The sequence below is a fragment of the Scleropages formosus genome, chromosome 23 (assembly GCF_900964775.1).
Source record: "Scleropages formosus chromosome 23, fSclFor1.1, whole genome shotgun sequence".
Taxonomy (NCBI): Eukaryota; Metazoa; Chordata; class Actinopteri; order Osteoglossiformes; family Osteoglossidae; genus Scleropages; species Scleropages formosus.
The window spans coordinates 2,150,086-2,177,915 of NC_041828.1; the positions used below are offsets into that span (position 1 = coordinate 2,150,086).

Consider the following 27,830-nt stretch of genomic DNA (forward strand, 5'->3'; position numbering starts at 1 on the left):
CTCCACGAAGCATAAAGCACGTACCTTCCAGCATTGCCCAGGCTACTCCCTCTACCACAATCAGTCCCTCCCAAGACCGTACAGAGCCCTCCCCCAGTGCAGAGTCAGTTTCTCCCCATTAGAGAGCTTCGCCCTAACCAGCCTTTTGTGCAGCGATTCCCAGTTGACTTGTAATTCTGGTACCTCGGTTGCCGTAATCACATCCTCGCAGCAGGAATGGATCTCAGTTATTGTTCCAGGGTGCTGTTAATTGTATTTGGGACTGTATGACACGGCCATAATTAAAGATGGAAAAAAGGGTTTTAATTATAGCTGACCCCTCAATAGGCTGGGGGGTTGGGGGCATTGTGCTTCAGTTCTTGCAGAACGGAGCTCACTGTCCACTCTGGGTAACCTTGGTAAACTTGCAATACCAGTGCAATAGTGCAGCTCATGAAGGTTCAGCAAGGAACTGCAGTAACTCTGGATAAGTCTAAGCTGCAGCAGCATGGATGCGACAAAATTTCAGAAGTAGCTTTGATGGGCGTGAAAAAGTTTGGGGAAATCAGGCAATCACTGATACCAGGCACTTATTTCCCAGGATGCAGTGCACCACACTTGTAGCTTTACTTTAGCGCTACATCAGCCCAAACCATTTTGCGTTACGCAATAGAGGCAAGAAAAATCATCTCTTGTCCGCTGGGTTTCTGAACCCCACTCTTAATGTTCCCTATTCCAGAAGGGAGACCTTGTCTGACAGAAGCAGGAAAGTATTAAATTCTGGTGCCACAGCAGAATGAAATAGAACAGCTGAGCTTTCAGAAATATGATGGGATACTGATCCGATGTATGGTTTTCAATAAAGTTTTGAAAAGTTATTAAAATTGTCAGAGCCTTTAATTTCCCCGATTTCATTACATCATTTGCTCACACTGGTGTCTCACACACAGATTACGGTATGAAATCACAGGTCCCCTTCAGACAGAGACTCAGAATTTTAGCTCATTGTGCTAATTGTGGGTCATGGTGGGAAGGGAGCAGATGAGTATGTGGGTTTAGTTCTTATATGTGTGTGCGTGTCTGTGGGTGTCTGACACTTACATTGAAAACCGGTGACAGCTCCACCACCACCATGGGCTCAATCGGCTTGGGAAGAGGCCGGACTGTCACCGTCAGGATCTTGGAGTTGATGACCAGAGGGCTCCTGGGAAAGGTGGACAATGGAAGTGTCATGAGATAAGAGGGCAAGGATGCAGCTGGGCACCGCGAGTCTGTGCCGGGCTGAAGCAAGACATATGCCCCCGGTCTCCTTATCAAAATGACAAACCCCAGCGTGACCCGGAGACTTGCTCCCCAGAAATTTTTGGCAACAGAGCAAGCTGAAGAACATCAACTTAAACAGAACTCCAAGTGTTCAGTGAATCTAAATAAAAACAAAAGCTGTTAGAGCTGCAGTTGGTACCTGTGGCTTGCCAAAAGCAATTAGCCCAGTTTGAGCTCGCTTTAAAAACAGAGACTTAATGAGGTGTAAACTGAACAGGACCAGGGGGCATGCAGGAGAGGGTGAGGTGTGGGCAAACGTTACCGTCGAAAAAAGGCAAATTCCCACAAACATCAATGGGCTGCGAGAAAGCTGAAGGAGATGAGTCCACAGAGAATCCCAACATGAAGCCAATCCACCTGGAGGAGCACCTCTTTGACACTGGTCACTCTGCATCTTTTGACATTTGACTGGGGGGAACTCGCAGAAAGGCTGGAAGGACAGCAGGTTCTGGGAAAAGGCCTTTAGGATTCAGGATTATCCACCTCTAAATAGCTAAGGGGAAGGAGTTTCCCGAGGCAGATGGCCAGGCCGTATTACTGAGCACTGCCCCACCAGCCCTCCCTCACCACATGGGGGAAGTGGATGTGGCCCATGGCAGGTTTAATGGCTCCATCCGAGCCAGCTAATCTCAGGGTGGCAGACCAAGCCATGAGGAGGATTCGCGCAGTGAAGGAGCTTTGGAACCTTCTGCTCCGCTTTGGGAGATGACTTAGTTAATTCCGTTCACACAAAGCCATTGCTTCAATGCATCGATGTTGCCATGCAAGAGACAGACCAAAAAATAAAAAACAATAGTTGTTCAGAAATATGTTCTAAGCTTCGATTTAAGAAGTGGACTTCTGACTGTTTCCTGCTCACAGAGAGCCCATACTGTCATACCCTTGAGATCATTATCTTTCCCTTACTGCCTTTGTAAACATACGCCTTTTTAAATAATTACAACTTACAGTAAGTTGCCTGCTAGAGAAGTTTGAAATTCATGTGGAACTATAGACAGGGGCCTCAGCTGTACCAAATGGACATATTCTATATTTAAACAGTCACTCACCCAGGCCTTGTAAAATATGGGACCAACACATGAATAGATCTTTCCAAATTATAGCAACCAAAAATCAATCGACCCAATCAATCCAGTGAATCAGTAAAGTCACTTTAATCAAAGATGTCAACTTCCGCGTCGGAATTGAGAATGGCTAATTTACAAAGAGTCATCTGCCTTTTATTGGCAAAATTTAGGGTTGCAGATTACATCTTGCTTTAAGCATATCTCCCTCGGATAGCTCGCACAGACAAACAAGGAACTTACTCGGGAGGCGGCAGGATGAGTCCCAATGTACGATACAGGATCGCTCCCATCACGAAGTAGGATGTGTCATCTGATTCTGCAAAAATGGAGGGAAGGAGCAAAATGTCAACTGGCAGGAAATAAACACATCCTGCAAGCAAAGACCGAAGAAAAATGTTTGTCTCAGCTATATTTACTTCAAAGTGCAAACATGATCACCAAGTGGGGAGCTTAATGTGAACACACTGTGACCGGTTAAGTGTCGCATTTTTGGCAAAGTGCTGTGGATCTCTCAGGTGGGAGACGGGTGAGGCCAAATTTAACGTGAGCTCCGTCTGGGATCTGTGAAATTACCCAGACTCCTATGGGTGAGACAGCTTAGAAAAAGGAAAAGCAGACAACAGTCACGGACAGGAAGGTCTCACTGTGGCATTTGGAGTGAGTTGAGGAGGAGTTGGAAGTTGACGAAGAGGATGCTAATCCTGACAACGTGTAAGGTGACTCAACAGCTAGTCCAGTGGCCACCAGGATATGCTAAGGAAAGGTCAGATTATCCTCCTGGCTCCTTTTCTAAGATCTCCCATCCAAATCCCTGCTTCTCTGTATCTCCCTTTACACTGTTTTACTTTGTCTCTCTTGTCCAGTCACATTTCTGTCTTTAGCCTTTCACCTTTGGGTCTATGGCTCTTCCTTCCTTTGCAACCAAAATGCCACTTCTCCAGTCTCTTTTTCCTGTCATTCTCTTGCTTCCTCCATTCCTTTATCCTTTTTGCCCTTCATTCTTGAGCACCCTGCATCACCCCGTCCTACCCACCCACGCTGTGTGATCCCTTCCAAAAACATCTCTCCCAGAGAGGGGCTCATCCTGGCTGAAATGTCAGCCTGCCTTAGAGGGAGACCTGGCACAAAGACACACATTTTTTTCTTTTTTAAAATTTTGGGTTTGAGGGGTGGTGGAAATAGAAAATTTGCCCCTGGGGATGGGCAGGGGAGACACAGACCTGTCCTCAGGGTAAGTCATCAACCCTCCCAACGCTAGACAACATCCTGGAGGACGTGCCTCAAACCATCTCCGTTCCCTTCGCTGCTTCAGACAAAGGGAAGCTCACATTCTCTATGACTTGAGCTCCTAATTGGACGCAACGTGCCTGGGCATGCAAATGAGCTGCCAGCTGCATTGTGGGTGAGGCCATTGAGCAGCTAAGCTGTGCCACGGAGGAATGAGCAGTGACAAGGAACGGCAGTGCAGCAGGGTGACCCGACCGCAAGCTCTGCGGTCAGAGCGCATAGAGCTGCTCAAATCCAATCCCGGCAGCAGCCTGTCACCACCACTGTTTGCACTATTTAAGTGATTGCCAACTATTGAAATCACATAACGAATGGCCTGCCCTCTTCCGTCTAATGTAATGGAGAGGATTGATGGGCGCACGTAATAGCTGACAACCATGTTTTTGCATATTGTGAATATAATGGAGAGTAAGGTCTTCCTGTGGTGGGATTTACAGGGCGAACCTCTCATCGCAGCGCTGACAAGGTGCCCTGCAAACAGTCATCGCCCTCCTTCGCTTCGGAGCTTTATGTGATAATGCTTATCAGAAGGACGGCAAACAGGAGGCAAATACTAGTCAGCGAACCGGCAGAATCATTTCGGCGTTTTTATCACGAGTGCAGATGCCTTTCCGTATCAGCAAACGGTGGAGAGTGAAGTTTGTACAATGGTACTGATTGGTCGAGTGATCACTGGTGGTGTGTGTGTGTGTGTGAGGGGGTTTACTGGAACAGAATGGGGGTGTCAAATATGGGCCTGGCATGTCCCATCTGTCCCCTCCCTGCTCTATACCTTACTTGCCATTACATTTAAGGTTTTCATTTGTGTGAGGAGGCACAATAACCAGTTGACAGCCAGACAGCCCCACACTCCCCACCTCGCTCTATGATTCTTCCATCTTTTCTGCTCCCCATCTTCCCGTTGTTATGACTGCAAAAGTCTGAAGAACATGCTTAAGTGTATGTTTCTCCTGGAGACTAACTCTGTATCTCTGGGTCTCATGACACTGACAGCAAACAGTTGGATGGGTTCTGATGTTTTAAATTCCACTGTTGGAGGTTTGGCGTTCCCGGTGGCTGGTGGCCCTGCTTTCCTTCAGTGCATCAGTTGTGAAGGAGCCCCTGACCTTGACAATCTCAGAGTACACAGCTTTTTCAATTACACTGCCTTCCTCAGCTCATTTACACGTGTAACTTCAATTGAGGTGAGTGCCATCCTAAAAAATGACTTCAACTGAGCAACCGATGAAATAAAACGAGAAGTGATGCTCCCTGTGATTCTTGAGGTTTGTAATTCTCCATGCCTACGATGGTCACTCCCTTGCTTACTTAACTTGGTCACCCCTTACACGGCATTCTGGACAGTTAAAGTGTTAAAGACTACAAGTACTGGACCTTTTTCATCAGTCATAAACCCCCCACATCATAAAAAAACATTGAGATCAGATAATATTCTAGCCCAAATTCTGAAAAAAAATACAAAAAAGGTAACAGAAATGGAACTTCAAGATGGGGTGTTCTGGCATAGGTGTCAATAAAGGTATAGATGGTACAAGGTTAATCAAGCAGAGACATACTTAACCAAGAAGGAATTGTGCAGTGTTTACTACAGCCAGCAAGAGTGCTATGCTCCACCACTTACTGCTTGGTGGTATGAACTCCCTCTGTTCCTCAGAGCTGCTGAATCCTTCCCAGCATTCAAGAAAGGGTCACAAACCCATCTCTTTCAGAGCTGCTTTTCTCATAATCTCCTGATAGCAACATAAAAGACCCCAACACCGTCTGCTATGATGATCCATGCATTTGCTGCTTGAATGTCACTTCTATAATAGCTACTTATGAGGTGTGAACCAGCAAAGCTGTACTTTGATAATCCTGTTTCTGCACTTGATCTGCTGCTGGTGTACTTTTGTTTACTCAAAGTCCTACGTCACTTTTTGCAAACGTACTACTGTAGACACGTGGCTAGGATTGACAGGTTTGTCACACTATATGTGATGTGACAGACGAGTACTAGACATCAAAGGGGGCTGTAACAGGTATTGTCCTTGTCTCCTTCACACCTCCTATCCTTCTGTTCCTCCCTGCCTCCCATCTTCTATGTGTGTCTCTCATTCAGATGTCTTTGCCCCCGTCACCCTGAAGCCTGACGGGAGAAATCGATTGTGGCTCCAGTTGAGTTCTCGGAGGGAGAAATCCAGCGTGGACTATGAATGACAATTAAGTCTGGGGACATTCTCCATACTTCCTCCTCTCCACCCCCGACTCCGTCTCGCTCCCTCCCACCGGACATCATAATGAAACACAAGAAATGGTAATGCAGCCCTTTCCGAGAAACAACCGGAACAAATTTACAGCCGTGTTAAATACATCTTAATAATCCTGACGGAGTTCAACATCTGATCTTGCCCATGTGCTAACATGAGAGTGTGGGGCAGGGGAAGACCAGTAGCTCACGTGACTGACTTTGACATTTAGGTGATTGTAAAGCTTGCTATTTTTGGTGCAAATGTTTCAATACCATTCAAGGTGTCTTTGGTGATCTGCAATCAACTGAATATCATTCACCCATTCATATGTCATCAGTACAGGGTCACAGCGGTCCAGAGCCTGTACTGGAAGCAGAGTACACTCTGCACGGGACACCCGTCTGCCACAAGGAAATCACACACACTTATTCACTCACACATACATACACACAGGTGGGTCACCAACTCAGTCACTCACTCACACACACACACACACACACACACACACACACACACACACACACACACACACAGTCTGAAACTGCTCGTCCTAAGTGGGGTCGCAGCGAACCGGAGCCTAACCCGGCAACACAGGGCATAGTGCCAGAGAGGGAGGGGACACACCCCGGACGGGACGCCAGTACGCCGCAAGCCACCCCAAGCGGGACTCGAACCCCAGATCCACTACACAGTGGAACCCAGCCGAGCCTACTGCGCCATCGCACTCCCCGGTCACTAACTCATCTGAAATAAATGTCTTCGGACTGCGGGAAGAAACCAGAGCACCCAGAGAAAACCCACAAGAAGAGAGGAAGGGAATGTCAACGCTGCACAGATTAGGCCGCGCTCAAAATCACAGCTCAGGAGCTGTGAGACCCCAGTGCCATCCGCTGCTACATTATGCCACCCCAACCGAACATCAAAAGTAGGGAAATCGAGCTGGACTGTAGGGCTTCTGACCGCTGTTCGACCACACTTTGTATTAAGGCTGCAGACCCAGCTGCAAAAGACGACTACAGAAACGAAGGGAATCCCCTTGGCTCACATGACTTTTACTCTGTAAATCCATGAGCAACACAATGGAGGGTAATTTTAAAACTGGTGCCTCCAGCCTTTTCGAGTGACCATTATCTCACAATGAGGTTATTTCAGCCAGATCTAATCTTTAGCACAGGGATAAATTGAAACATGCCATTTAAAGGCGTTCCTTTCTTCCTTTGCAGCTTTATGCTTCATCCTCATGCATGAACCAGTCCCCACAGAGCGATCCTGTTGAAGAAGCGAACGATCATTTACATCACAAGTATGAGAATTATTCGGTTCCGCCGTTATTTGAGGACATTTGCACAGGTGAGGCGAATTCAACCCCTCTCTTCCTGGAGTGTGTGATTCACCACATCTGTGGTGAGTCAACAGTCCCAGCCATCAGCAGCACAGTCCCATGTGCTAAACTCTAACCGAAAACCTGGAGAGAAAGTCTTCACAGCACTCCGCAAACGGACAGCCAGCTCACTGACCCCTCAATTAATATTGAGTTTAGAGGGTTGTGGGTGTGCAGGAAAATATACATGCATTTTTGGTGAGCTAAAGTCAAAAAACAATTATCCTGCCAAAAATTTAAAGACATATGCGGTGTGTGTGTGTGTGTGTGTGTGTGTGTATATATATATATATATATATATATATATATATATATATATATACACATATGTATATATACACATACATATGTATACACATACATATGTATTAAAACACAATGAGACAAGAAATAGCTAAGGAAATTAAGAAATTATTTGAGGTCTACAGCATTGCAGAGCGATCTTAATTTGAAGGTCAAATCTGCCCAACTGAAAATGTTTATTATTTATTCATGTGTTTGTCACTCTTCTACAAGGCAAATTGCAATATTTGTACTCTAAGCTACTCATGATGAATTATCCATTTTTGCAGGTGGGGAATTTTTAAAGTATCAGTTCAGAGGAAGTACTTTGGTTAATGGCACTACGGCAGGAGCTGGATGCAAACCCAGCTTCTCCGACGACAACATTACAGCTCTAACTGCTCTGCCACCTGGTTCCCTGAGAGTAAAGTCACCTGGATCCTGTTCCTTTCTGAAATACTGGTTGCTCAGTTGCTCAGGTTGTTCAAGGTTTGGTTCTATTCTCTTGATCCAAAGCTTAGGTGTCATTTTTGAGGAGAAGTCAGAAAACACCAATACTGCCGTGATTGGACTTGTGGTGCTGTGGTGTACTAACCTTCAGAGGAGAGCGTGAAGACCTCCTTGGGGATGAAGAGCTTATCCTCGGAGGAGCGAGCCCAGTCCTTCATCCCTCTCCGACCCTTCATGGGGAAGTTGATGTCGCTGGAAACGGCCGAGACTGGTTCCCGCTGGATGGTGATCACTGGTGGGGCCCAAGGACAGAGTGTGTTATGTACCACAGAGTCCCTGAAACGAACGCTTCATTGATACGAAGATGTAATAGGAAAATTGACGTCTAAGTCTTTGTCAAGGTTCTTTGGTGTTTTTCTGTAATCCTGTCTGGAGGAAAAGTTGAGGATCACATCCAGTGCAGTGTACAGTGAACCGAGCTGCACACTTGAGTCTATTCAAACCTGTGATCCTGTGAACCGAAGGGGGCGGAAGACAGATGGTGAACTGGGCGAACCCGGAGGATGGGCCGCGGTCGCGCAGGGAAGAGCGGGGGGAAGGGAGGGGAGCGGGGCAGGACACTCACTGAGGTTGTTGGTGACGAAGAGGGAACTCTGGAAGGCTTTCTGAGCCTCCCCGATCAGATGGATGAAGTCCTCAACCACTCGCATCAGCAGGACTGCACCAGGAGCCACCTGGGAGACACGGGTGAGTTACAGACACACGTGCACATGCATGAGCCCCCAGAAACAAACACGCACAGGGAATAAAAACATTAAACAAAACTGGTGCTCATGCAGACAAACAAAAACAAACACTGAAGGAAAAAAAAAAAACATGATGTTTGGCTGCCAAATTCAAATTATCCACTAATTACAATTTTGAAATAACCCATTTAGGATCGTTTTCTGTTTGTTTCATTTAGGACCATTTTCGGTTGGTTCAAAGTAATTTGGATCACTTTAATCCATTTAACGCAATTGCACTAATGTACTTCGCATTCATTACGCGTTTATTTAGAATTTGGTGACAACCGCTAATGTAAAAGCATTCGTCAATCCCGATGTGTTTCTTCAACTACATTTCTAGTTATCTGCATGCAACTTTCCAAAAACGCCTTAATCAAATTTATGCAAACAACAAAATGAATATTATGACTGTTGTGCTTTGTAGCAGCTGTCGATTTAATCACACCTTTTAGCATAATCATGGTCATCTTTCTGACTTCAAACACCCTCATCGTTCGCCTCCTCATCATCATCAATGAAGGCCTATCGTCAGCGTAATTAGCCTTTTGATAGTATCACCCTCCTCAGTGTGAGTATCACAGTCATAATCATTAACAAAAGCCATAATATGAATCACCCTCCTCCAACTCCTCAAGCTCATTTTCACTGCCCCCACTCATCCTCTTCATTCCAGTGACGTAACTTGGGGGGTTTGCCCTGCCCTGGTGAGGCACAGCCCAGGGTGGGTACAAGTGAGTGACTCCATGCCCCCAGGGGCTCCGGTTAAAGAATGACTTAATCATTATGCATATCTTTTTTTCCCCCCAAAGAGCTACCTTTTTCTATCTCTCAGTTATTTTTCACATTTAGTCTGAATGTAATTTAACTGGACCAGTCAGACATTAAGATTCCAGATGGTATGTAAACAGTCACCAGTTCAAGGCATCAAGTGGCCTTGAGGTGCCGGAGATGAGCTTCCCCACCACACACGCGCACACTCTTCGCTAATGTAGCCCCTTCTGAATGAATGAGCAACAGTCCTACGGTATATGTGTACCTACACTGTCTGCAACCCCATGCCATATTCTGAAAAGTCACCAGGAGCCCAGTTGAAGTTCACTGCTGGCTTAATTTTAGCCTCGACATACCCAAAAAGGTTGCAAGGCATTTGAGAGCAGAGTCTTACTCATCCTTTGTTACTCAATAGAGTGAAACTTTGGATGATACTTGAGAATGAGCTGTTACAGAGCCTTAGTTATTCAAAAGACTGAAAGGTTGGATGATAATGGAGAAGGTGGTCTCAATTGACCTTCGCTACTTGTTGAGACTTGAGAAAGGGGTCTTACTCAACCTCCCTTGCTGAACAAAGTGAAAAGGTAGGATGATGGTGGAGAACAGGGTCTTAGTCTACAGATGGAAAAGTGGGATGACACTTGAAAGCAGGGTCTTAGTGCTTGTTACTTAGGCTAAACAACTGAAAGGTTGGAAAACGCTGGAGAGCAGGGTATTATTCTACCTTTGTCGGAAAGATTTGATGATACTGGAGAACTGGATCTTAACCTTCTCCTGCTTAAGAGACTGTTGAGCAGGACGATACTAGAGAATGGGGTGATGCTCAATCTCTGATAACTCACTGAAAGGTTATATTTTGGAGAACAGGGCTTTTACTCACTAACTTTTTTGCTCAGCAAACACCTTCAAACAGTTAGAGGACACTGGAGAATAAGTAACCTGTTGGCAAACGGCCTAAAATTTCAGGAGAGACAAGAGAGATGAAAGTCTTACTCAACCTCAGTTACTCAAACAGGAAATTCTCCATGCCTGACAGATGTTTTATTTATTTATTTATTTTTTTAAATCAAGAGCAATGCACACATATTCTTATCCCACACATACAGTGCGACCATGTGTCTGAAGGACCTGTTGCTTTGCTTAAGGTAAAACACTAATCCATTTTCTGGTGAACAGTCTGGTGAAAAGCCATTATCACGAACCTCTCCGCCACAGACCACACTGACCATGGCATCCGGGTTGTGTTTGAGGACATTAACAGGACCAGGGAAGAGCTCCACAGCATGTGGACATGTCAAACTCCGGATGCAGACACCACTCACACAACGTCTCGCACCCATTTCCTACTAACTGAGGCCACTTGTGCTCTGAAATTCAGGTTTGAGGAGCCTCTGCAGCTCAGCACAGTGTGATGTATCTAGGCGATGGCTCTTTGGCGCTGTGCCTTGCTGAACAAAGCTGCAGTTAATCGGCAAACTCAAACTCATCTTCAAAGCCAAAGAGCAAACAGAGCAACCAGGAAGATCTATATGGGGACACAGACCTTCACACACGCAGACAGGTATGAGAGAGTTCCCTACCTGGTGCGCATCCTCCCACTTCTCTCGGTTTTCAATGTCCAACATATAACTGACTACCTGGAAGAATTTCTGCGGACACATGAGAAATGGATTGGAGACAAGGTTTTGAAAGCACAGAAAGGAACTGGGGGAGGAAAAGAAGCAAAGTGAAGAATTCCCATTTTGGCTCCATTTGTTCTAGTGCTTCGGTTTTCCCGCAAAAATTGAGCGGGAAAAAAAAATTGCAAGCAATGCAACACGGACATGACATGAATAAGAGGACGAGTGCAATTACTTTGTCTTGCTATGACCAGACAGCTGCGTTGGGCTGTGGGTTATTAAAGTTATGGGTTGTGTCCCAGTCAGGTTTAATAAGATGGTCCTGCAAACACTGGTCTCTTGGAGGTTGGACCAACCCTCCCTTACGGCACAGAAACACAATGTTAACAACTGTGTCTGCAGCTGACAGGTCTTTCTTTCAGAAGCCCCAGACCATATGGGGCACAGGCATTAGAAGATCTGAGTGAAGTAGGCCAGAATGTGTGTGAATGTGTGTATGCGCTAGCCTTCTGACCTGCACGTCGTCGGGAGCTGGGATGTAGGTTGCTCGTTTGAAGGTGTCCGTCACATTTCGGAGAATCTCCACGGAGAATAAGAGGTCGCCGCTGTAATAGTTTTTCCGGGACATTAACTCGAGGAGACTTCTCACGATCTGAGACATGCCTTCCCCTGCCAGGGTCCTCTGACCCTTCGCAAGATGCTCTCGGAGCTGTGGAGGGAAGAAACATGTACAACCCAGGTTACACTGGGAGACGTCGATTGAGAATGTGAGAAAGTTTGGGCCAAAAGCAACAAACTCAATATGCCGTGTCATGAAAAAGTGAGATGACTCTGGGTCACACTGCAAGTTCGAAGGGGTCCATCTGAACTCAGTCTTCGGGTCAAGATGTTGAGTCTTGTCCTCCAAAGACATGGGCGACCGGCATAAAGCAGGCTAAAGTTTGAGTCTGCTTGCTGAAAACTAGCTTTTTCCACCAGGCACTTGGTAAACAAATCTGAGCAGGAAATGAGGCATCATGTTCTCCCAACTCTTCTGCAGTAGTTGAGAGAGGTGTAGGACACTTGTTGGTTGCTTTGCTTTCCGGTTCGTCCCATACAGGTATTGCCCAGGTTGCCAGGTGTACCATCAGTTTTGTCTGCTACTATAAGCCAAATTAATTTTCCCTTATCATATCATCATGGGGCACAGCTTCCCACCCCCCAACCCCTCTGGCCCAATGATGATGTATCTGTCTGGACATGCATCACGTGGACTTGAGCTGCCAGTGCTGTGGTCTCTTTGGTTATGATACAATCTGTCCCTCCTTCGCATGGGACATCAAGCAGCCCATGGTGACGATCTTCTGCCTGTGGAGGTGGGAATAGCATGGTCTGTCCTGGAAATATGGAGTGAAAGAATCCTCACTTGCTCCTTCTACGCCATCTTACGTGGGATGGAAAAAATGTGCATAGTAAGAGAAACAGACAACAGTGAAGAATGATGCCTTCCTCAGAAGACAAGAACAGATATTTCTATATTTCTGAAGTAAAAAATGAGATCATGCGCTCCCTGGGAAGATTGCTGAGATGGGCATTACAGGAGAGCTCAGAGGAGATTAGCCTGATCCTGGACAGCGATCCTGGCAGGAGAGATGACAGGAGCTGGGGTCTCGAGCCTCCCCTGAGCTACCGTCCTTCATCAATGTCCCGCATCCCCTAACCTCCCAGTCCCTGATCCCTGAAGCAGAGTTTAGCTCCCAGCCATCTAGATATGTATCTAGTTTGTGGATAGGAAGTGTGAGGAGTTTGGAGACATGTCAGAGGGAAATTGATTAGAAGAAGCTGCCTTGTCAACTATTTTTGAGATTCTGCTGTTGGTGTTTCTGCTTGTAAGCGCCAAGGATTTGGAGGTTTACCAGGAAGGGACGAGAGAGGTGTTTAATATGTTCATTGAGTAAACTAGCAGCTGCTTAAGTGGGTTAATACTATAACTGAGGGATGAATCAATGAAACAATGATGTTGTTCTTTGGAGTCAGATGGCCTGATGGGTCAAAATAACTTCAGAGGGTTGTTGGTTCTAGTGCCTTGTTATATTTTCCAGGGAGACCTTAAACAGCCTCTGAGTCTTTCATACTCTAGGAGGCCAAGTTAGACATGAACCAGGGTTTCTGAAGGACAGAGTGTTTAAGGTTGACATGTTGGAGCACAATGAGCCATAGAAGGCTGGATGCAAAAACTTGAGCCAAGGGTAAATTGGAAATGCAGGTCAATACAACCATAACTGGATGATCTATTATGTAGCCAGTACTTTTACACTTCACCAAGCTCTGGAAAATATACAAAAACAGTTAGAGAACTTAACAGACCCACAGAGACATTTGTGCAGAAACCAGGCACTCTGCATCAAACTAAGCGTGGACCATTTTGGCCACCGTAGCGAGAGGCCGCATGCGGGGTGTGTGGCAGCTCGAAGGGTCACCTACTGAAAGGTGTAAATATCGATATTCAAGTGAGATGCATCGGGCGAAGCTCGGAGGACCCCAGTAAGCAACTCCATTAGCGTCCAGCAAACAACGACGACTAGCAGATCCTGCAGAGAGACACATGGACAAATGGACAGAAACGGAAAGCGGTTAGAAAACAGAACCAGCGTGTACGATATGTGAATTTCCCAACATACACACTTGCACACGCAAGCCTCCTGAGTAGACACACGCATAATGAATCTATTCATTTTTCCAAGGACATCCACCAATGCAGCAAGACATTTTGACCGTCCCTGCAGTACAATGACAGGTGGCCCTTCTGAAACTCAACCCGACAACCTGTTGTTCACAAGTCCTTAACCACTACTCTACCAGAGGAAATGCTGACGGATGGAAGATACACTGGTTGAAGAACGTAGCCTCGGGCTGTCTGACTCCAGCATGTTTAGCTACACTTACAGCAGCCTGTCTACTTTATTGAATCCCCTTTGACCGGAGCGGTTAAGGGGATTTATAGTAATTTATAGCAAAACAATATTTAAACAAACAAACAAAAAAAAGAATAATAATAAATGCGCCAAGGGTAAAAGTGTAAAGCTATACTATCCGTTTTGAACCGAAACCATTTCCCAAAAAATTAATAATGGAGTTTGGACAGACACAGTAAAGAGATTACTAATATAGAGCAAGCCCCCCCCCTTCCCCCCCCCAGCCCCGCACTCCGGCCCAGCTCTGCTCTGGTAAGAACACCCGTTACAGGCCGATATCGACCTCATCCAACATGCGCGACTGTGATCTACTTCAAAGGAATCATTTATTCTGTGTTTCTGCATTTATCGCGCCAAGAATCAATGGATGCCGGAGGAGAGTTTCAGACCTGAGCGCCTAACTGAGCAAGAGGAAACATAAAAAAACATCCTAAAAATAAGCCGGGAACAGCGCGAACAGCGATCGCCCCCACGTCTCCTTACGGGCGTGCTAAGCTTCACCACCTACTGTTAAAGGTACACTGCTGTCACGCCGCTCACTCCGAAACAATGCTCTTCAGCGGAGGTTGCGGCTCGAACCCGAGGTCAAAGGGTGTATGAGCCTGAATCTACCGCTCTGGTTCCGCTTCTGGTTGCTTCATCTATACCATCACCCGGATGGAATCTGCCTTGCTCGCTGTTTCAGGTGTAACTCAGGTGTCCTCCTGCTTCTGACCTCGAGGGGCAGGGCAGCTCACCAGTTGCGTTTGATGGACACTTGTTGTACACGGTTTCGCCGGCTGAGGCCGTCTTCCAGGTCATAGACAGGAGGTACTCGTCTCGGCAAATCTCGTGGAGCGCTGCGGAGGGGAGCAGGCACGAGACGTGCATCTCGTTAGCGTTTCACACAGACACACACACCTCCCGTGCAAACTACACGCGTTAATATTTAAAAATAAACAAATATGTCTCTGTCAGTCACACACACTGAAAAAAAATTACAGATGTGCACAAAGACACTGACAGTCTGTTTAAGGTACTAAAACATCACACAAACCCCCACGCCGCACCCCCTCCCATTTCATAGAGAGATCTGGAAGAGCGAGAGACTCGGCAGTCTGTTTTTCATCTGAATGTATGGTCTCCAGCAAAAGATCGAACACGTCTTTGTCTCCAATATGCGCGCGGTGCCATCAAAGGCCCGAGTGGAGCAGTCGTGCGGCTTCCGCAGCGGCGTTATTTAATCTGGAGGCTCCCAGAGCCGCAGTCAAAAGCCCCCTTATTAAAGTCCACTGTTTGCTGCACTGGCTGACATGCTGACAAATTGCACCGAACGGTGCCTTGACAAATCCGCCGTCGTGCAGCTCGGGTCCGATACGGCGGGGGAGGGTCTCTGTGAAGCCGGGGTGGCAAAGAGACTAAGAGCAGCTCATGGGTGGGTGGATAGACTGCAATGTGTGGAGAGGGGCGGAGAAAAATACACAACGTGGAATGACATTATTTAAAACGTTTGGCAAGTTATAATACCGAGGTGGGCGGCATGGTGGCGCAGCGGGTACCACCGGTGCCTCACAGCGTCTGTGCTGTGGGTTTGCACGTGGGTTGGAACCCGTCTCAGTCTCTGCGGAGCTTGCATGTTCTCTCTGTGTTTGTGTAGGTCTCTTCCAAGTGCTCTGGTTTCCTCCCACTGTCTGAAGGCATGCGTCTCAGGTGACTGGAGACTTTAAACTGCTCTTATAGCGTGTGTCAGCGCACAAGCGTGTGTGATTGTCCTCTGATGGACTGGTGTCCCACGTGGGGTGTTCCCTGCCTTACGCCCCATGCTTCCAGAATGCACTGTAGATCTCATACTGCACCGGACAAGCTGTGAAAGACAGCGCGAGACAATCCAAGACCTGCGCTCTTTGCACTTTCATCTTGAATCTGTAAACCGGAATCTGATGACGACGCGCAGAAAAGCGGTTGGTGTACAGATGTTTTTTTCTTTTTGTTTTTTTAAAGGCCTCCGCACCGTCCAGGACTCACAGCACAGACTGTGTTAGATACTTGAGAGGTTTTGTTCTGCAGGACAGAGATGAGCTGGGAAAATGCAGCAAAGTAATAAAACAGACAAACTGTCCTCCTGGGTGAATATTGACACCACAATCAGTACACCCAAAATACCCCGACCCCTTGCACAATCCGCACTGCACCTCTTAGTCACGCTCAGGACATCTGGGCAATTTTTTTGGGTCTCTTTAAACAGAGAACATCCTGAGCACTGAGAGGGTGGACTGATTGAGTTCATTTAAGGGAATAATTGGTCCAACTGAGCGCTTAACTACTCAAGTGAAATGAAAACCTGCCGTGTTTTCCAGTCCGTCAGAAGCCTGATGACAGACCCCAGCTCTGTGATCTGTTCTTCCCCTTCGGGACTCATGAGCATCATCAGCACTGAGGATGGGGGCAGCTGGTGGCACACTTGTTAGAGTCATCACCTTGCAATCAGAAGATTAATGGGTCAATTATTCCTTATCTAATAGTACTTTTGGTCGTACTTATGAATTTACACAGCAAAAATTTCCCTGCTGTATAAATGGGTTAATAACCAAGTAGCTTGATGGATACAATTTAATACGTCCACAAAAATTGCGGGATGCTTTGAAGAAAGGTGTCTGGTAAATAAATGTAAAGATTTCCAGTTGTGCAGATTTAACATTTGGGTTCAGATCCCAGTATCATGTTGCAGAGTCGTGAACTACTCACTGACCATTTACTTTGCTGTTTTCCTTCCCTTTGTCAGATTTTTTTTTTGGTCTGCGACAGTAACACAAAACCTGATTCTCACAAAGGCAACAAGGAGTGTATATATCAATGGAGGTAACAAGCAGGAGCCTCTAGTTTGACAAAAGCATAAAGTGGGAGAAAAATTGACGGACAAAAAAAAAAAAAAAAATCAATGGGCAAATGATTAAACAAAGCTGTGCTTTTCACAGAAATTATGACACAATAAAATCGAGACTTGGTCTGGAAGTTCAATTAAAATATTTAAACGACCAACTCTTCAAGAAAGAAGAAGCTGTAGGTCACTGCCCAGTCATGCAAATATACAGTTCCCCCAAAATCCAACTCATAAATAAACCCAAAGCACTCGGGAACATAATGGAAGACCCTGGAACCGATAAAGTATTTCAATGCCACTGAAAAATCATTTTTTTTTTTTTTTTTTTACAAAGAATACATGTTTTTGTAAATCAAAAAGACAGCCGAGATAACGCTATGAAGTAGTACAACTGGGGAACACAAAGCTCAGATGAAAGAAAGAAGTTAAATGAAGGAAAGGTGATTAGTTAACTGAGAAGCTTGACGCTTGGAGCATAATGCAACTCTGACAGCATCAACAATGAGCCGCTCAGACACATTAACCAATTAATAACAATGACGGCGCAGAAATCATTCAACCTGTTCCCGAACGTTGGCTTCCTGCCTTGCTCTTTGAATTGAAGGCTTAGTACAGCTGGAAGAACAGAGACAAATTTGATCTATGTATTCACCACAATATTTGTTGAACAAGTCATCGGGAGGGAGGAAAAAAAAAAAAAAAAAAAAAAAAATCACTGCACACTCTTCTAGACCTGCAACTTAAAAACAACCTTAATCACATTTTACAATTATCTCTTATGTCCTACAATATTAAGCTACTTACACTTATTTGCCCATTTATACAGTTAGGTAATTTTTACTGCACCAATTCAGGTGCGTGTCTTGCTCAAGGGCACTTCAGCAAGAGGTGGTATTTCATCCTGCCGAGCGCATGGCGGCAGGTCCACTACACCACCTGCTGCCCCGCAATTCTCGCAAAAATGAGGTTTAATAATTCTAAAGTGGAATTCTTCCATCAACGGCATCAGTGTGAAGGCTGGACACTGAAGAGGCAGGACAGAAAGAATGTGGACTCCTTTGAACTGAAGCTTGAGGAAATTTTTAGGACACCGTGGACAGGTGGGAAAACAAACAAATGGATGCTAGATCAAACCAAAACTTTAGTCTTATTGGAAGTATAAACAACGAGACCTAGGTTATCATGAGACGGATGGATTCCGGAGAAAAGACGGTCAGGCTTGGACATTTCGGAGGGAAAACAAGAAGCGGAAAAGCAGCAACCAGACAAATGGACTGAATGACAATCACAATGGACACAACTCTTAACACCAAGAGCACAAATGGAGGACAGAACTTTCTTTTGGAACTTTATATATGTGGTCAACAAAAACACTAACTTAATGACACTTTTTGAATTCTCCAGTGTTGTGAGGAGCTTTACATAAACAGCATAAGAACAGGAAAACTGTTTTCATATTACAATTACATACAGAGATCATTGAATTCTGAACTTCGAGTTTAGGAGTGACATTGGCCTATAGTTCACGTTAACTGCCTTGACCATCTTCAGTCACCAGTTACTGAATGCGCGCTTCCGAAAAACTGAAAGACGTTGCAATAACGGTATAAAATATATGAATAAAATATGACAATGCACAAACAGGGATTCCCTTTGTTCATCTAGGTAACACATTCGTTTTGGTTTACTGTTAACTCAAGAAAACCAAATAAAGAAAACAGCAGAACTCGAAGAATTTAAATCAGAAACACGGCTCTTCGGGTTCTACATTATCTGCAGCAAAAATGAAACAATTACAACTGACAACTTGATAAATTGTGCAGTTTACAAACAACTTCCACTGCACAAGAGGCGCAGGCTGAGAACATAAGCATATGATGCATATATGTATATGTGACTCTCCAATTTCTCACCACTGTAACTACATTGTATTTAGTTATTACATTATTGCTGTTACTTTTCGTTGTCATTATAATTGCTGTTTGTGAATCAAGTATAATTGTACTTAATCTTTTTTCTTTTTTTTTATTGTATCGTTTTGTACTTTATATTGTACAGTCACATGACATGTCAATTAAATGCAATGGAGCTAAAAGTTAATGTGGAAAAAGATTTTTTTAGAGGTTCTTGAAATAAAGTGGGTAACAGAGGGAGAGAGACAAGGACACATGTGTCTGTTTCTGAAGCATACGCGCATGCACACACACACAAACTGACCTGGGCACTTCCTGGCGTTGCAAGTGCGTACTTCGTCCCCAGAGCCATCACAAGGGTAGCCCTTGATCCCGGTGCCCTGGCACATGCGGAAGCGCTGCTGCAAGCCAGAGTCGCAGGTCTTTGAACAGAGGCTCCACTGGTTCCAGGGCCCCCATTTTCCATCACCTGTGGTGCCCAAGGAGGGCGGGGGGGGGGGTTTGATATAACAGGGTGGTAGAATGGATATAAAGAGAGGAAAAGAACGGTTTGAGAGTGTCAGGGGCAAAGGAATGAATATGGACCCTCTCACTTGAGAATAATGGTTATATCAGAGCCCTACAATATACAGTATATATAAAAAAATCCTTTAGACTTCATTCCAAATGTATTATGTTCATTAATGTTTATTCTTTTAGCAGATGCTTTTCTCCAGACTGATCGACATCTCAGGATAAGCAAAGTGCATTTCACAACAGATGGAGAGCTTTCGATACAGACACGTAATTTTCAAAGCACAATCAGTTTGTCCAACACCATCGCATTTGCTGGCAGAAATCACACAAGTACCTGCATAAGGAATTGATAGAAAACACTAAGGTAATTATGGCAGATGGTATGATGCAATTTTGTGTAACCGATGGAAGATCAGGATAGAAGTCAGTTTGTTGAGGCACACTGAGATCCTTTTTGAATACCGAAAGGGATTCAGCAGCTCTGAGGGACAGAAAGAGTTCAAAGGGAACTCCAGGTGGACAGGATCAAAATTCGTTAGCAGAAAATTTTGAGACATATCACATGAAAAAGCTGGTGGTTTGCTCCTCTTTTGCGCTGTGCCATTGTGTACTGTAGCTGGAAGTTAGGTTGCTACTGTTGGTACTGTAGGCTCAGATAAGTGTTTGCACGTTTGAAATTAAATGGGCTGCAGGCCAGTTCACACAATCCCCATGATGACCAAGAGGAAAAAGTCAAGTTTTTACACAGCTATCATTCAGTAGATCACCAAAGAGCGACAGGCAGCAGGATCCCAACCACAGAGGCCCTCAGACCCCCAAAATGAGGGTGGAAACCAATACCGCTACAGTGGAAAAACAGCAATGAGGACATCACTCAGTGTGGAAAAGCTACAGAACAGGTGTGAGAAGGCTCCAATACAGATGCAACACAGAGGAGAGTTAGCCCAAGCGTAGGTAGGGGTGGAAACAGGTGTTGGATGGGGTAAGACAAGCGTGAGATGTTGGTGTGAGAACTTGAAGTGTGGTAAAGGGTTGATGCTCAGGACGTCTTGCAGGTACTGAGTTGGTGAGGAACAGGCGTGGAACAGACATGCGAAGAGTGAGACTGGCAGGAGCAAGACTCGTCACTCACTGCCACAGTCCGCGTTGCTGCACTCCCGCGTCTCCTGGTGCGGCCCCTTGCACTCAGCCCAGCCGTGAACGGACACGCTGCACCTCCTCTGCCTCTGCTGAGAGCCGGTGCCGCAGGTCACGGAGCACCGAGACCAGGGTGCCCAGTCCAGCCACTGGCCCTCCACTGCAGAGGAGACAGGTGGAGAGGGGAGGGAAAGAGATCGATGGAGGGGAGGAAAGAGCGAGAGAAAAGGGGAAAGGGGAAAAGAGCAGAGAGGACCGAAACGGAGAAGAAGAGAAGGTAAGGAAGACGAGATGAAGAGTAAGTGATTTGATAGGAGAGAAGAGGAGAAGTAAGCGAGAATCAAGCAAGCAGGAGACGAAAGGTGGGAGACGGGTGACGGGAAGGGTGGTTGAGATGGAGAGAATGAGGGAAGGTACGATGAGTGAGGTCAGAGAAGTTGAGAAATACAGAAACACACACAGAGTCAACGGTTCACGTCAGGTCTCAATCAGAGGAACAACGTCAGGCCGCAGGCTGGCTAATCAGATCTCCACGGAGCGGGGGTCTTGGCGGCGCCACGGCAAGCATTACCATTCTCCACCATCAATGGGATCTGATTGGACCTCATGAGTCACTGATTGTCAGTCCGTGGGAAGCCTTGAGTTATCGGCGGAATGGCTGAGCTCCTTCCGATCTCACATCGCAGCTCAGCGACTTTCCAGTCCTTGAATAGTCCCAGTTGCAGCTTGGTTCCTTACCCCAGTGTAACAAGATTGCTTATTTTAAGCCAAATCATAATTTGACCTAATGTTTATCAGAACATCGGAAGCAAAATCCCAATACGGGTGCGTGAACCAAATCGGCAAACCCACGAGACACAGCTACACATATATACAACCAAGACTGTACAATTAAGACCCACGAATAGAAATGTAACACCAAGACCATATGAAGACCCAGGAACACAGGCATCCCGCATACTTTGAATGCAGGATGAAGACTCGGACCTTCGCAACCTTCTTCAGAGTCAACCTCGGTCAGTCGTTCTTCCTTGGTGATCACATGGTTGGTGTGCACGTTCATCGTGACAGCGGACATCGTGAATTCAGCCACACGGAGGGACCCGGAATCAGTCAATGCCAACATGGGATTCTGGGATTGCCTGAATGCACCCACGGGAGGGGGCTGAGACCCCATACGGCTATGACTGGCAGCTCACTCACCCAAACTGTCTCCGTGTGAAAGTGGAGGATTACAGCCCTAGAGCCGGTGGCTGCGGGGCGGATCAGACCCCGCTGACTCCCAGTAGCAGCTGGGATGAGACACAGCCAGGATCCCGTTGCATCTCCAGCAGGACATTCATCCTATAACCGCGGTCCACCTGAGCCTTACACACATTTACCCCCTGTATAGTGCAGCACATTTCACTTGTATTTGTACATTAATTTTGTACAAATCTCTGCACAACATCTCCCAGGAGCTGGAACAGGTTACTTTTCCAGAAGGGATCTCACAGTAATGTTTAATTTTTCTTTCCACACCATGTTTTTTAAAGTGAAGAAAATAAGCAGTTGAAACTTTTTTGTGAACGCGCACACACACTCTCAAAATATGAAAATCATACCGACTGATGATATGATAATATAAATGTTAAGCAAGCAGATACAAGCTGATCCCAGACATTCCTCAGCAAACTCATGAACTCTTGAAGCGGAATGAATTCCCGGGCAAAACCTCACATACGATGAATGTTATGCAATAAATTATTTTTGCATTTTGAGCCACACCGGTAATGTATTCCATCTGCATGTATTTTTTTTCTCCTTTTTTTCGATGGCGAATGCTCGACTTTGGACGGAAAGCGCGCTCAACAGAGGGACAGCCCAGCGCAGAGGCACTCGGAGGCCCACATCGACGTTTCTGAAGCAGAATTACATCTTTAAAGTAAATCAAACAGGGGTAGTGAGGCCTATTAGCGTGACCTGCGGGGTAATTGGCTACATCTCGTCGGCAGGGTGAGATGTATGGGCACCGCAGGCACTGAGCTGTAAAAGTGGGACGTGGGGGTGGGGTGGTGGATGGGAGGGGGGGTGCTGGAGGGGACACATTTTATTGTGCAGAGCAACCAGCATGCAGCTAATTTCGCCAGAACTTTCTCTCGCGGCACCTCGAGGGCGAACAAAACGATGACTCAACACAGAAGTAAAGACTCTTTCTGGACGTGAAACAAGAACGCCGGACGGACATTCATCACCCGTCCAACAGAAAGGACAGTCATTTTTATTTTTATCTGTTTTCCCCCCGTTCTCCTAATTCAATTTAGACTAACGCATTCAGTGGTGTATATATTCGTTCAAATTATTTACCAAAAAGCTTTTTTAATCGTCTCTTTGCCAACCCTGCCTCCTCAATATGATACTTGTTGGATCTAATTTCTTAAATGAAAAATGAGGTGAGACAAGTGGGCCCAGGAGGTAGAAGGATATTAAAATGTTAAGCATTGCATTGAGAATTTAATTCACTTTTTAAACGGTGCAGTGGAGCAGAGCTGCGATAACTCCTCGCGCCGAACACGCGACGGCGCATCACCTTCCTTTCCCGGCGCTGCCCCCTTTGCACCCGAGTCCGGCGCGGTACGCGAGCCTGGTGTTTACACGACATTTGCATTTATTCTCTTTTCCAGGATGAACAGCTGTGTTTATTTTGCTTAACGGGTGCTTTTGCTCGAAGCTGTGACACGCTCCGGGTTCAGTACCGTTCTCAGCGGCGACCTCGTTTCGGCACCTTCCATGTTCGGGTATCACAGGTGACCGCTTTCTCTGCAAGAATCATCGTGGTTATCAATTTTCAGAATTGTAAAACACTTAGAGCTACACGAGTTCCCAGACCAACGCAATGCACCTTCATCTGGCAGGTGAGACCGTTTTAACGCGGTGCACTTCCTACAGCCCCACAGACACTATCCTGTTCCTCGGTCCCTGTAGTGATCATCGTTTTCGTATGAGCTCGAGTCAGAAAATATCGTACGCAATGAATTATTATACCGCTGGATCAAGAAATTTCTCAGCTTCCGCCAACAGGTCATTGGTCCAAATTTGGTTGTGTTGCTGGTGTTCATTTCATGGGACTCGGGAACGTTGTCTACCGGCTCCTGACTTTCACACAAAACCACGCGGAAGCGGCCGGGCCGACGCCACGTTTGTGGGTCCCACCATCACTAGGGACCGATCCTAAGAGGGCTGGTTGTACCGCTAGTGAACAGGAGGACAAGCGCAGACCGAAGAAGGACGGTTTGACCCATGCCGGGTAAGCGCACTCTTCTGCTCAGCCACACCCCCGACGTCCAGCTGAGCCGATGCTGGCCTGCAGCAAGGTCTGTGTTGCTCCGACTGACACGGCCACCGTGGAGAGGACCGGTCAGTCGCAGCCATGATGCGGCATCTCATGTGCTCCGCCAGAGATAAAGTGCAACCTTGTCGTGCCAGATAAGGACTGCGGGACGGAGCTTCTTGCACCGAGGGCTGAGCAGCAAGAAGCTGGACACACGGGAGCCGCAGGTTTAATTGGAGGGACACTGCTCTCTTAGCCTAGGGCTAAACAATTCACCGGATCCCAGCAGTACCCAACCACGCAAGTGGGTCAAGAGCGCTTGGATTGACGCGTTTGCTATCCAACCAAACAGCGGTTATCCAGGTGCAGGTTAAGCTCCTTGGGAAGCCATCCATGCGTGTGACAAAATGCCATCTTTCTTATTTTTCCCCCTTCTTCTGCAGGAAAATTCCATCAAACAGAATGATGGGTATTAAGTTGCATAACATAAAAGAGGGCGAATATGAGATTCAAAAACAACTTCCATTAGTTGGTAAATATATGTCCGCATTAAGCTTTTCTGTCTTGCAGTTTCTATGGCAACTATTACATACATTCTGAAAATGTACTCAGTGCATGAGAATCTGGCACTAACAGATGGCTTTCTGCATTTCGATACCCACTGTCAATTAATATTTGACACGATGCATAGGAGGCCAAGACTTTCATTCAAATAACATAATTAGCTTCGCATGCATTTTAATTTGTAAATCACTTAAATGTAAATCGGTGACCCCTGCAAACATGGAGAGATAGAGAAAAATCTTGAGCAATTGTCAATTGTCAGGAAAGGGCCAGGTGTGGCATGGGAGAGCGCTTTTAATGTCCAACTCAAATCCGAGGCCCACGGCGGGCTCCCGGAGTCAAAAAAGCCGGACAGAGAGAGTGTGCAGGCAGATCACGTATTTATTTACTTACTTACTCGACAGATGCTTTTATCATAATCCACTTACACAGTTTGCTTTTTTGTTATTTTATTTACCCGTGTATACACTTGGATATTTACTGGTATAAGTTGGATTACAGATTTTGCCCCACGCTGGGATATCAACATTGACATTCTTTGCTGCGGTTCTGGTTCCTTTGTCATCACACTACCTGCTTCTCAGAGAAAAATGTTAGCCACTTAAGACTCAGAAAAGGGCGGCTGATCCTTGTATCTCTCCCACTCTTTGTCTCACACACACGAGCGTGCACAGAGACACGAGCGGCAGACCGTTTACACAATACACTTGAACAACGGTCAATTTATCATTCAGACGTCCCCAAGACCATAGCAAAGTGAGCATGTCACACATGCCACATCTCTTCAACCTATCTACATACAGTACATACACATGTATGTATGCATCATGGTGTCAGAGTGGACAGAAAATGCCGTCCTTCGAAAAAACAAAATTTGTAAAATAAGACGCGGAACCCATGCAATATATTTCTGAAACCCGTCAAAAATGTTTTTCGGTATATTTCAGGGATGAAGGCTGTCTTAAGCCCCACCCTCAAGTGCGGGCCATTATTTAAAAGCACACAATATCCTCTACGGGGTGCGAAAGGATTTCACACTGTAGCATGTACAGTGAGATACAGCTCAAAATATGTGTCGCCAGAAGCAGACCAAGAGGAATACTGGGTCTCAGGAGTATATAAGATGATGTCGAGTGTTCATGATAGTCTTACATCTCGAACCCGATGTAAGAGCCTGCCAAGCCACAGCTTGGTGCGATGAAGAAACACAGAAAAGCAAAGCTGTGCTGCGAAGCACCATGCGTACCCCTCGCTGTTGATTTACACCAAAAAGACTGCGCTGTGCTTATTAAAAGAATTTAAAAGCTGAAACTGTAGAGCACTGGCTGGGAGCTGCGGTCTCCAAAAGACACTTGAACCGGTTTTCATTCTACCTCCTCTTCTAATTGCTTAACTGAACTATCAGAAACCCAGCTGCTTACCGAAGTGCACTAAAACTAGCCACACGCCACCGGATACCGCCGAATAGGAGTCTTTATCTAAGTTGTGATACGGTTCTGTGCTTCCGGTTGCGTGACTTCAAATGCCCATTAATGATGACCTGTCTGGCCACCAGGAGTACATCGGTAGAACATACCTGACATACGGTGGGAGTCTAATATGAAGAGAACCCATAGCCACTCTAGTGACCATTTATCGAATCACCGCACAAGGACTTAACACTTGGGACAGACAGGACATGTAAAATAGGAGCCCTATCGATTTGCCTGTCTGAGACAATGGTGAGGCCGCCTCTTTCAGATCCCGTTCGTCCGCGCGTCGCAGTCAATCAGACTCTTTCTGTCAAAAGCCTTCTGGAGCGCGACGCCTCGGTCGCAAATCCAGCGGCTGCTCGGCGCGCGCCCGCCTTGACTGCTCCCGTTTGCACGTTTCGGCAGCTGAATGATGCCTATGCTGCGTTTTATATCGAAGCGGGACACAATGGAAGACATTTATCAAAACAGAGTCGCTACATAGCAGCAGCAGATATAGGAGTGCAATTTATACTTTCTGTAAGTATGTCAGAAGCCTTGAGAGCACAAGCTTTTGTAGTCTAGCAAGCTGCCAGGACCTTATAGCGCCATATTTTATCAGTATTATGACTGGATACTTTTGTCATGTACAATTTACTGTATAAAACCATTTTTCACTGCAGTCGTGCTAATTATTGTACTGAGATACCGACGTTGGAATAATTATTCTAACAGATTCTGTGCTTCAGTAATTTAAGGTTAAGCACAATAAGGAGTAATGAATCAACTTAGGATCTTCACATAAGGGCATCACTAAAATGTGGAACTTGCTACAGGAACTCGCACCGTTTTCACGTGACATTTCCGAGCCATTCCTGCGAACGGTGCTTCACTTTGTTCTTATTCGTCTGGCCTGGAGATCTGCAAAATGACGAATCAGCAGTGCCGTGCGGGATATTACGCTCTTACACTCTTTCCCCGATGAGTGCCTTTTAATTAAATTCTCCGTTCTTTCCTCCACAAAGTCCAGCTTTCTCATTGCTATCAGTTCTCTGAAGCCCTGTTCAGTTTGTCTGTCCCACCAGCCGAACCAAACCTTTGCACCCCAGCTTGGATCTTGGGAAGACAGTATGGCCTGATACCCTTAATCTAAGCACAACCTTGTCTTCCAGCATCGGTCAGACCTCATCATACCTCCCCCACCTAACTTGTCACTGAACCCCACCTGACTGCTCTCACCATAACCTTCCTACTAGCAAGGCTCCAGCATCACCCACCAGACTGCCTGACCTAGTCTGGGTGCTGTCATGTGTCATCCACTGCAATGAAATGTGACCAGCTCATCATCCTGGGCACAGCGCTAAAATCATCTTCAGCTGAAGAGATGTGCATGTGCATGAGAAGACATATTTATGGATGGGCAGTGACTCGTCGGTAGACACCCTCCTCTTTTTGGAAAACGAGTTTCAAAAATTTATTTTATTCCTAAATCCATTTAGAAAACGTCTCTTTCATTCACATTTTTAATTATCGGCATTTCTCACACGATGAGTCATCAAAGACACCTTGAATTATTTAAGTTGGATCCCAAGACGTTAAGACAAGTCACCCAGTTACAGTATAACATGAACTTACCGGTGGAAATAAGACGTGTAGAGAGAGAACAATAGAAAACAGATGGTAACAAATCAATACATAAATATCTGAGCAGACAAAGACAACAAAGCAGACCAAGGTTTACAGCTGACAGACGCGCACAACGTGTATGTAAAGGTATTGAAAGAAACATGAAAAACTACTCGTTTTGTACTGCCTCCCCTTCTCAAGGATTGCTGCTTTTCACATGTGTCGGTGCCTCTTTCAGCCCAAATGGCATTCCTTATTAATGAAACTGGTCAAAATCCCTCAAGCGTAAGAATAATACAACTCAAATACATTAAACAAAAAATC

The 27,830-nt window shown here is 45.9% G+C and overlaps 1 protein-coding gene across 8 annotated transcripts in view; it reads right to left on the bottom strand.

The window, feature by feature from the left end:
- Nucleotides 1–27,830, bottom strand: part of adgrb2 (adhesion G protein-coupled receptor B2) — a 188,108-nt gene that overhangs the window by 65,131 nt on the left and 95,147 nt on the right. For all 8 annotated transcript variants that reach the window (XM_029248272.1, XM_029248268.1, XM_029248266.1 and 5 more), the window contains 10 exons: nt 20,551–20,715; nt 19,207–19,371; nt 14,867–14,968; nt 13,639–13,745; nt 11,690–11,884; nt 11,137–11,205; nt 8,623–8,731; nt 8,143–8,289; nt 2,610–2,685; nt 1,081–1,183 (listed from right to left, as the gene is read on the bottom strand). In XM_029248272.1, the coding sequence (XP_029104105.1) occupies nt 1,081–1,183; nt 2,610–2,685; nt 8,143–8,289; nt 8,623–8,731; nt 11,137–11,205; nt 11,690–11,884; nt 13,639–13,745; nt 14,867–14,968; nt 19,207–19,371; nt 20,551–20,715 (1,238 nt within the window). The remainder of the gene's footprint in view (nt 1–1,080; nt 1,184–2,609; nt 2,686–8,142; nt 8,290–8,622; nt 8,732–11,136; nt 11,206–11,689; nt 11,885–13,638; nt 13,746–14,866; nt 14,969–19,206; nt 19,372–20,550; nt 20,716–27,830) is intronic.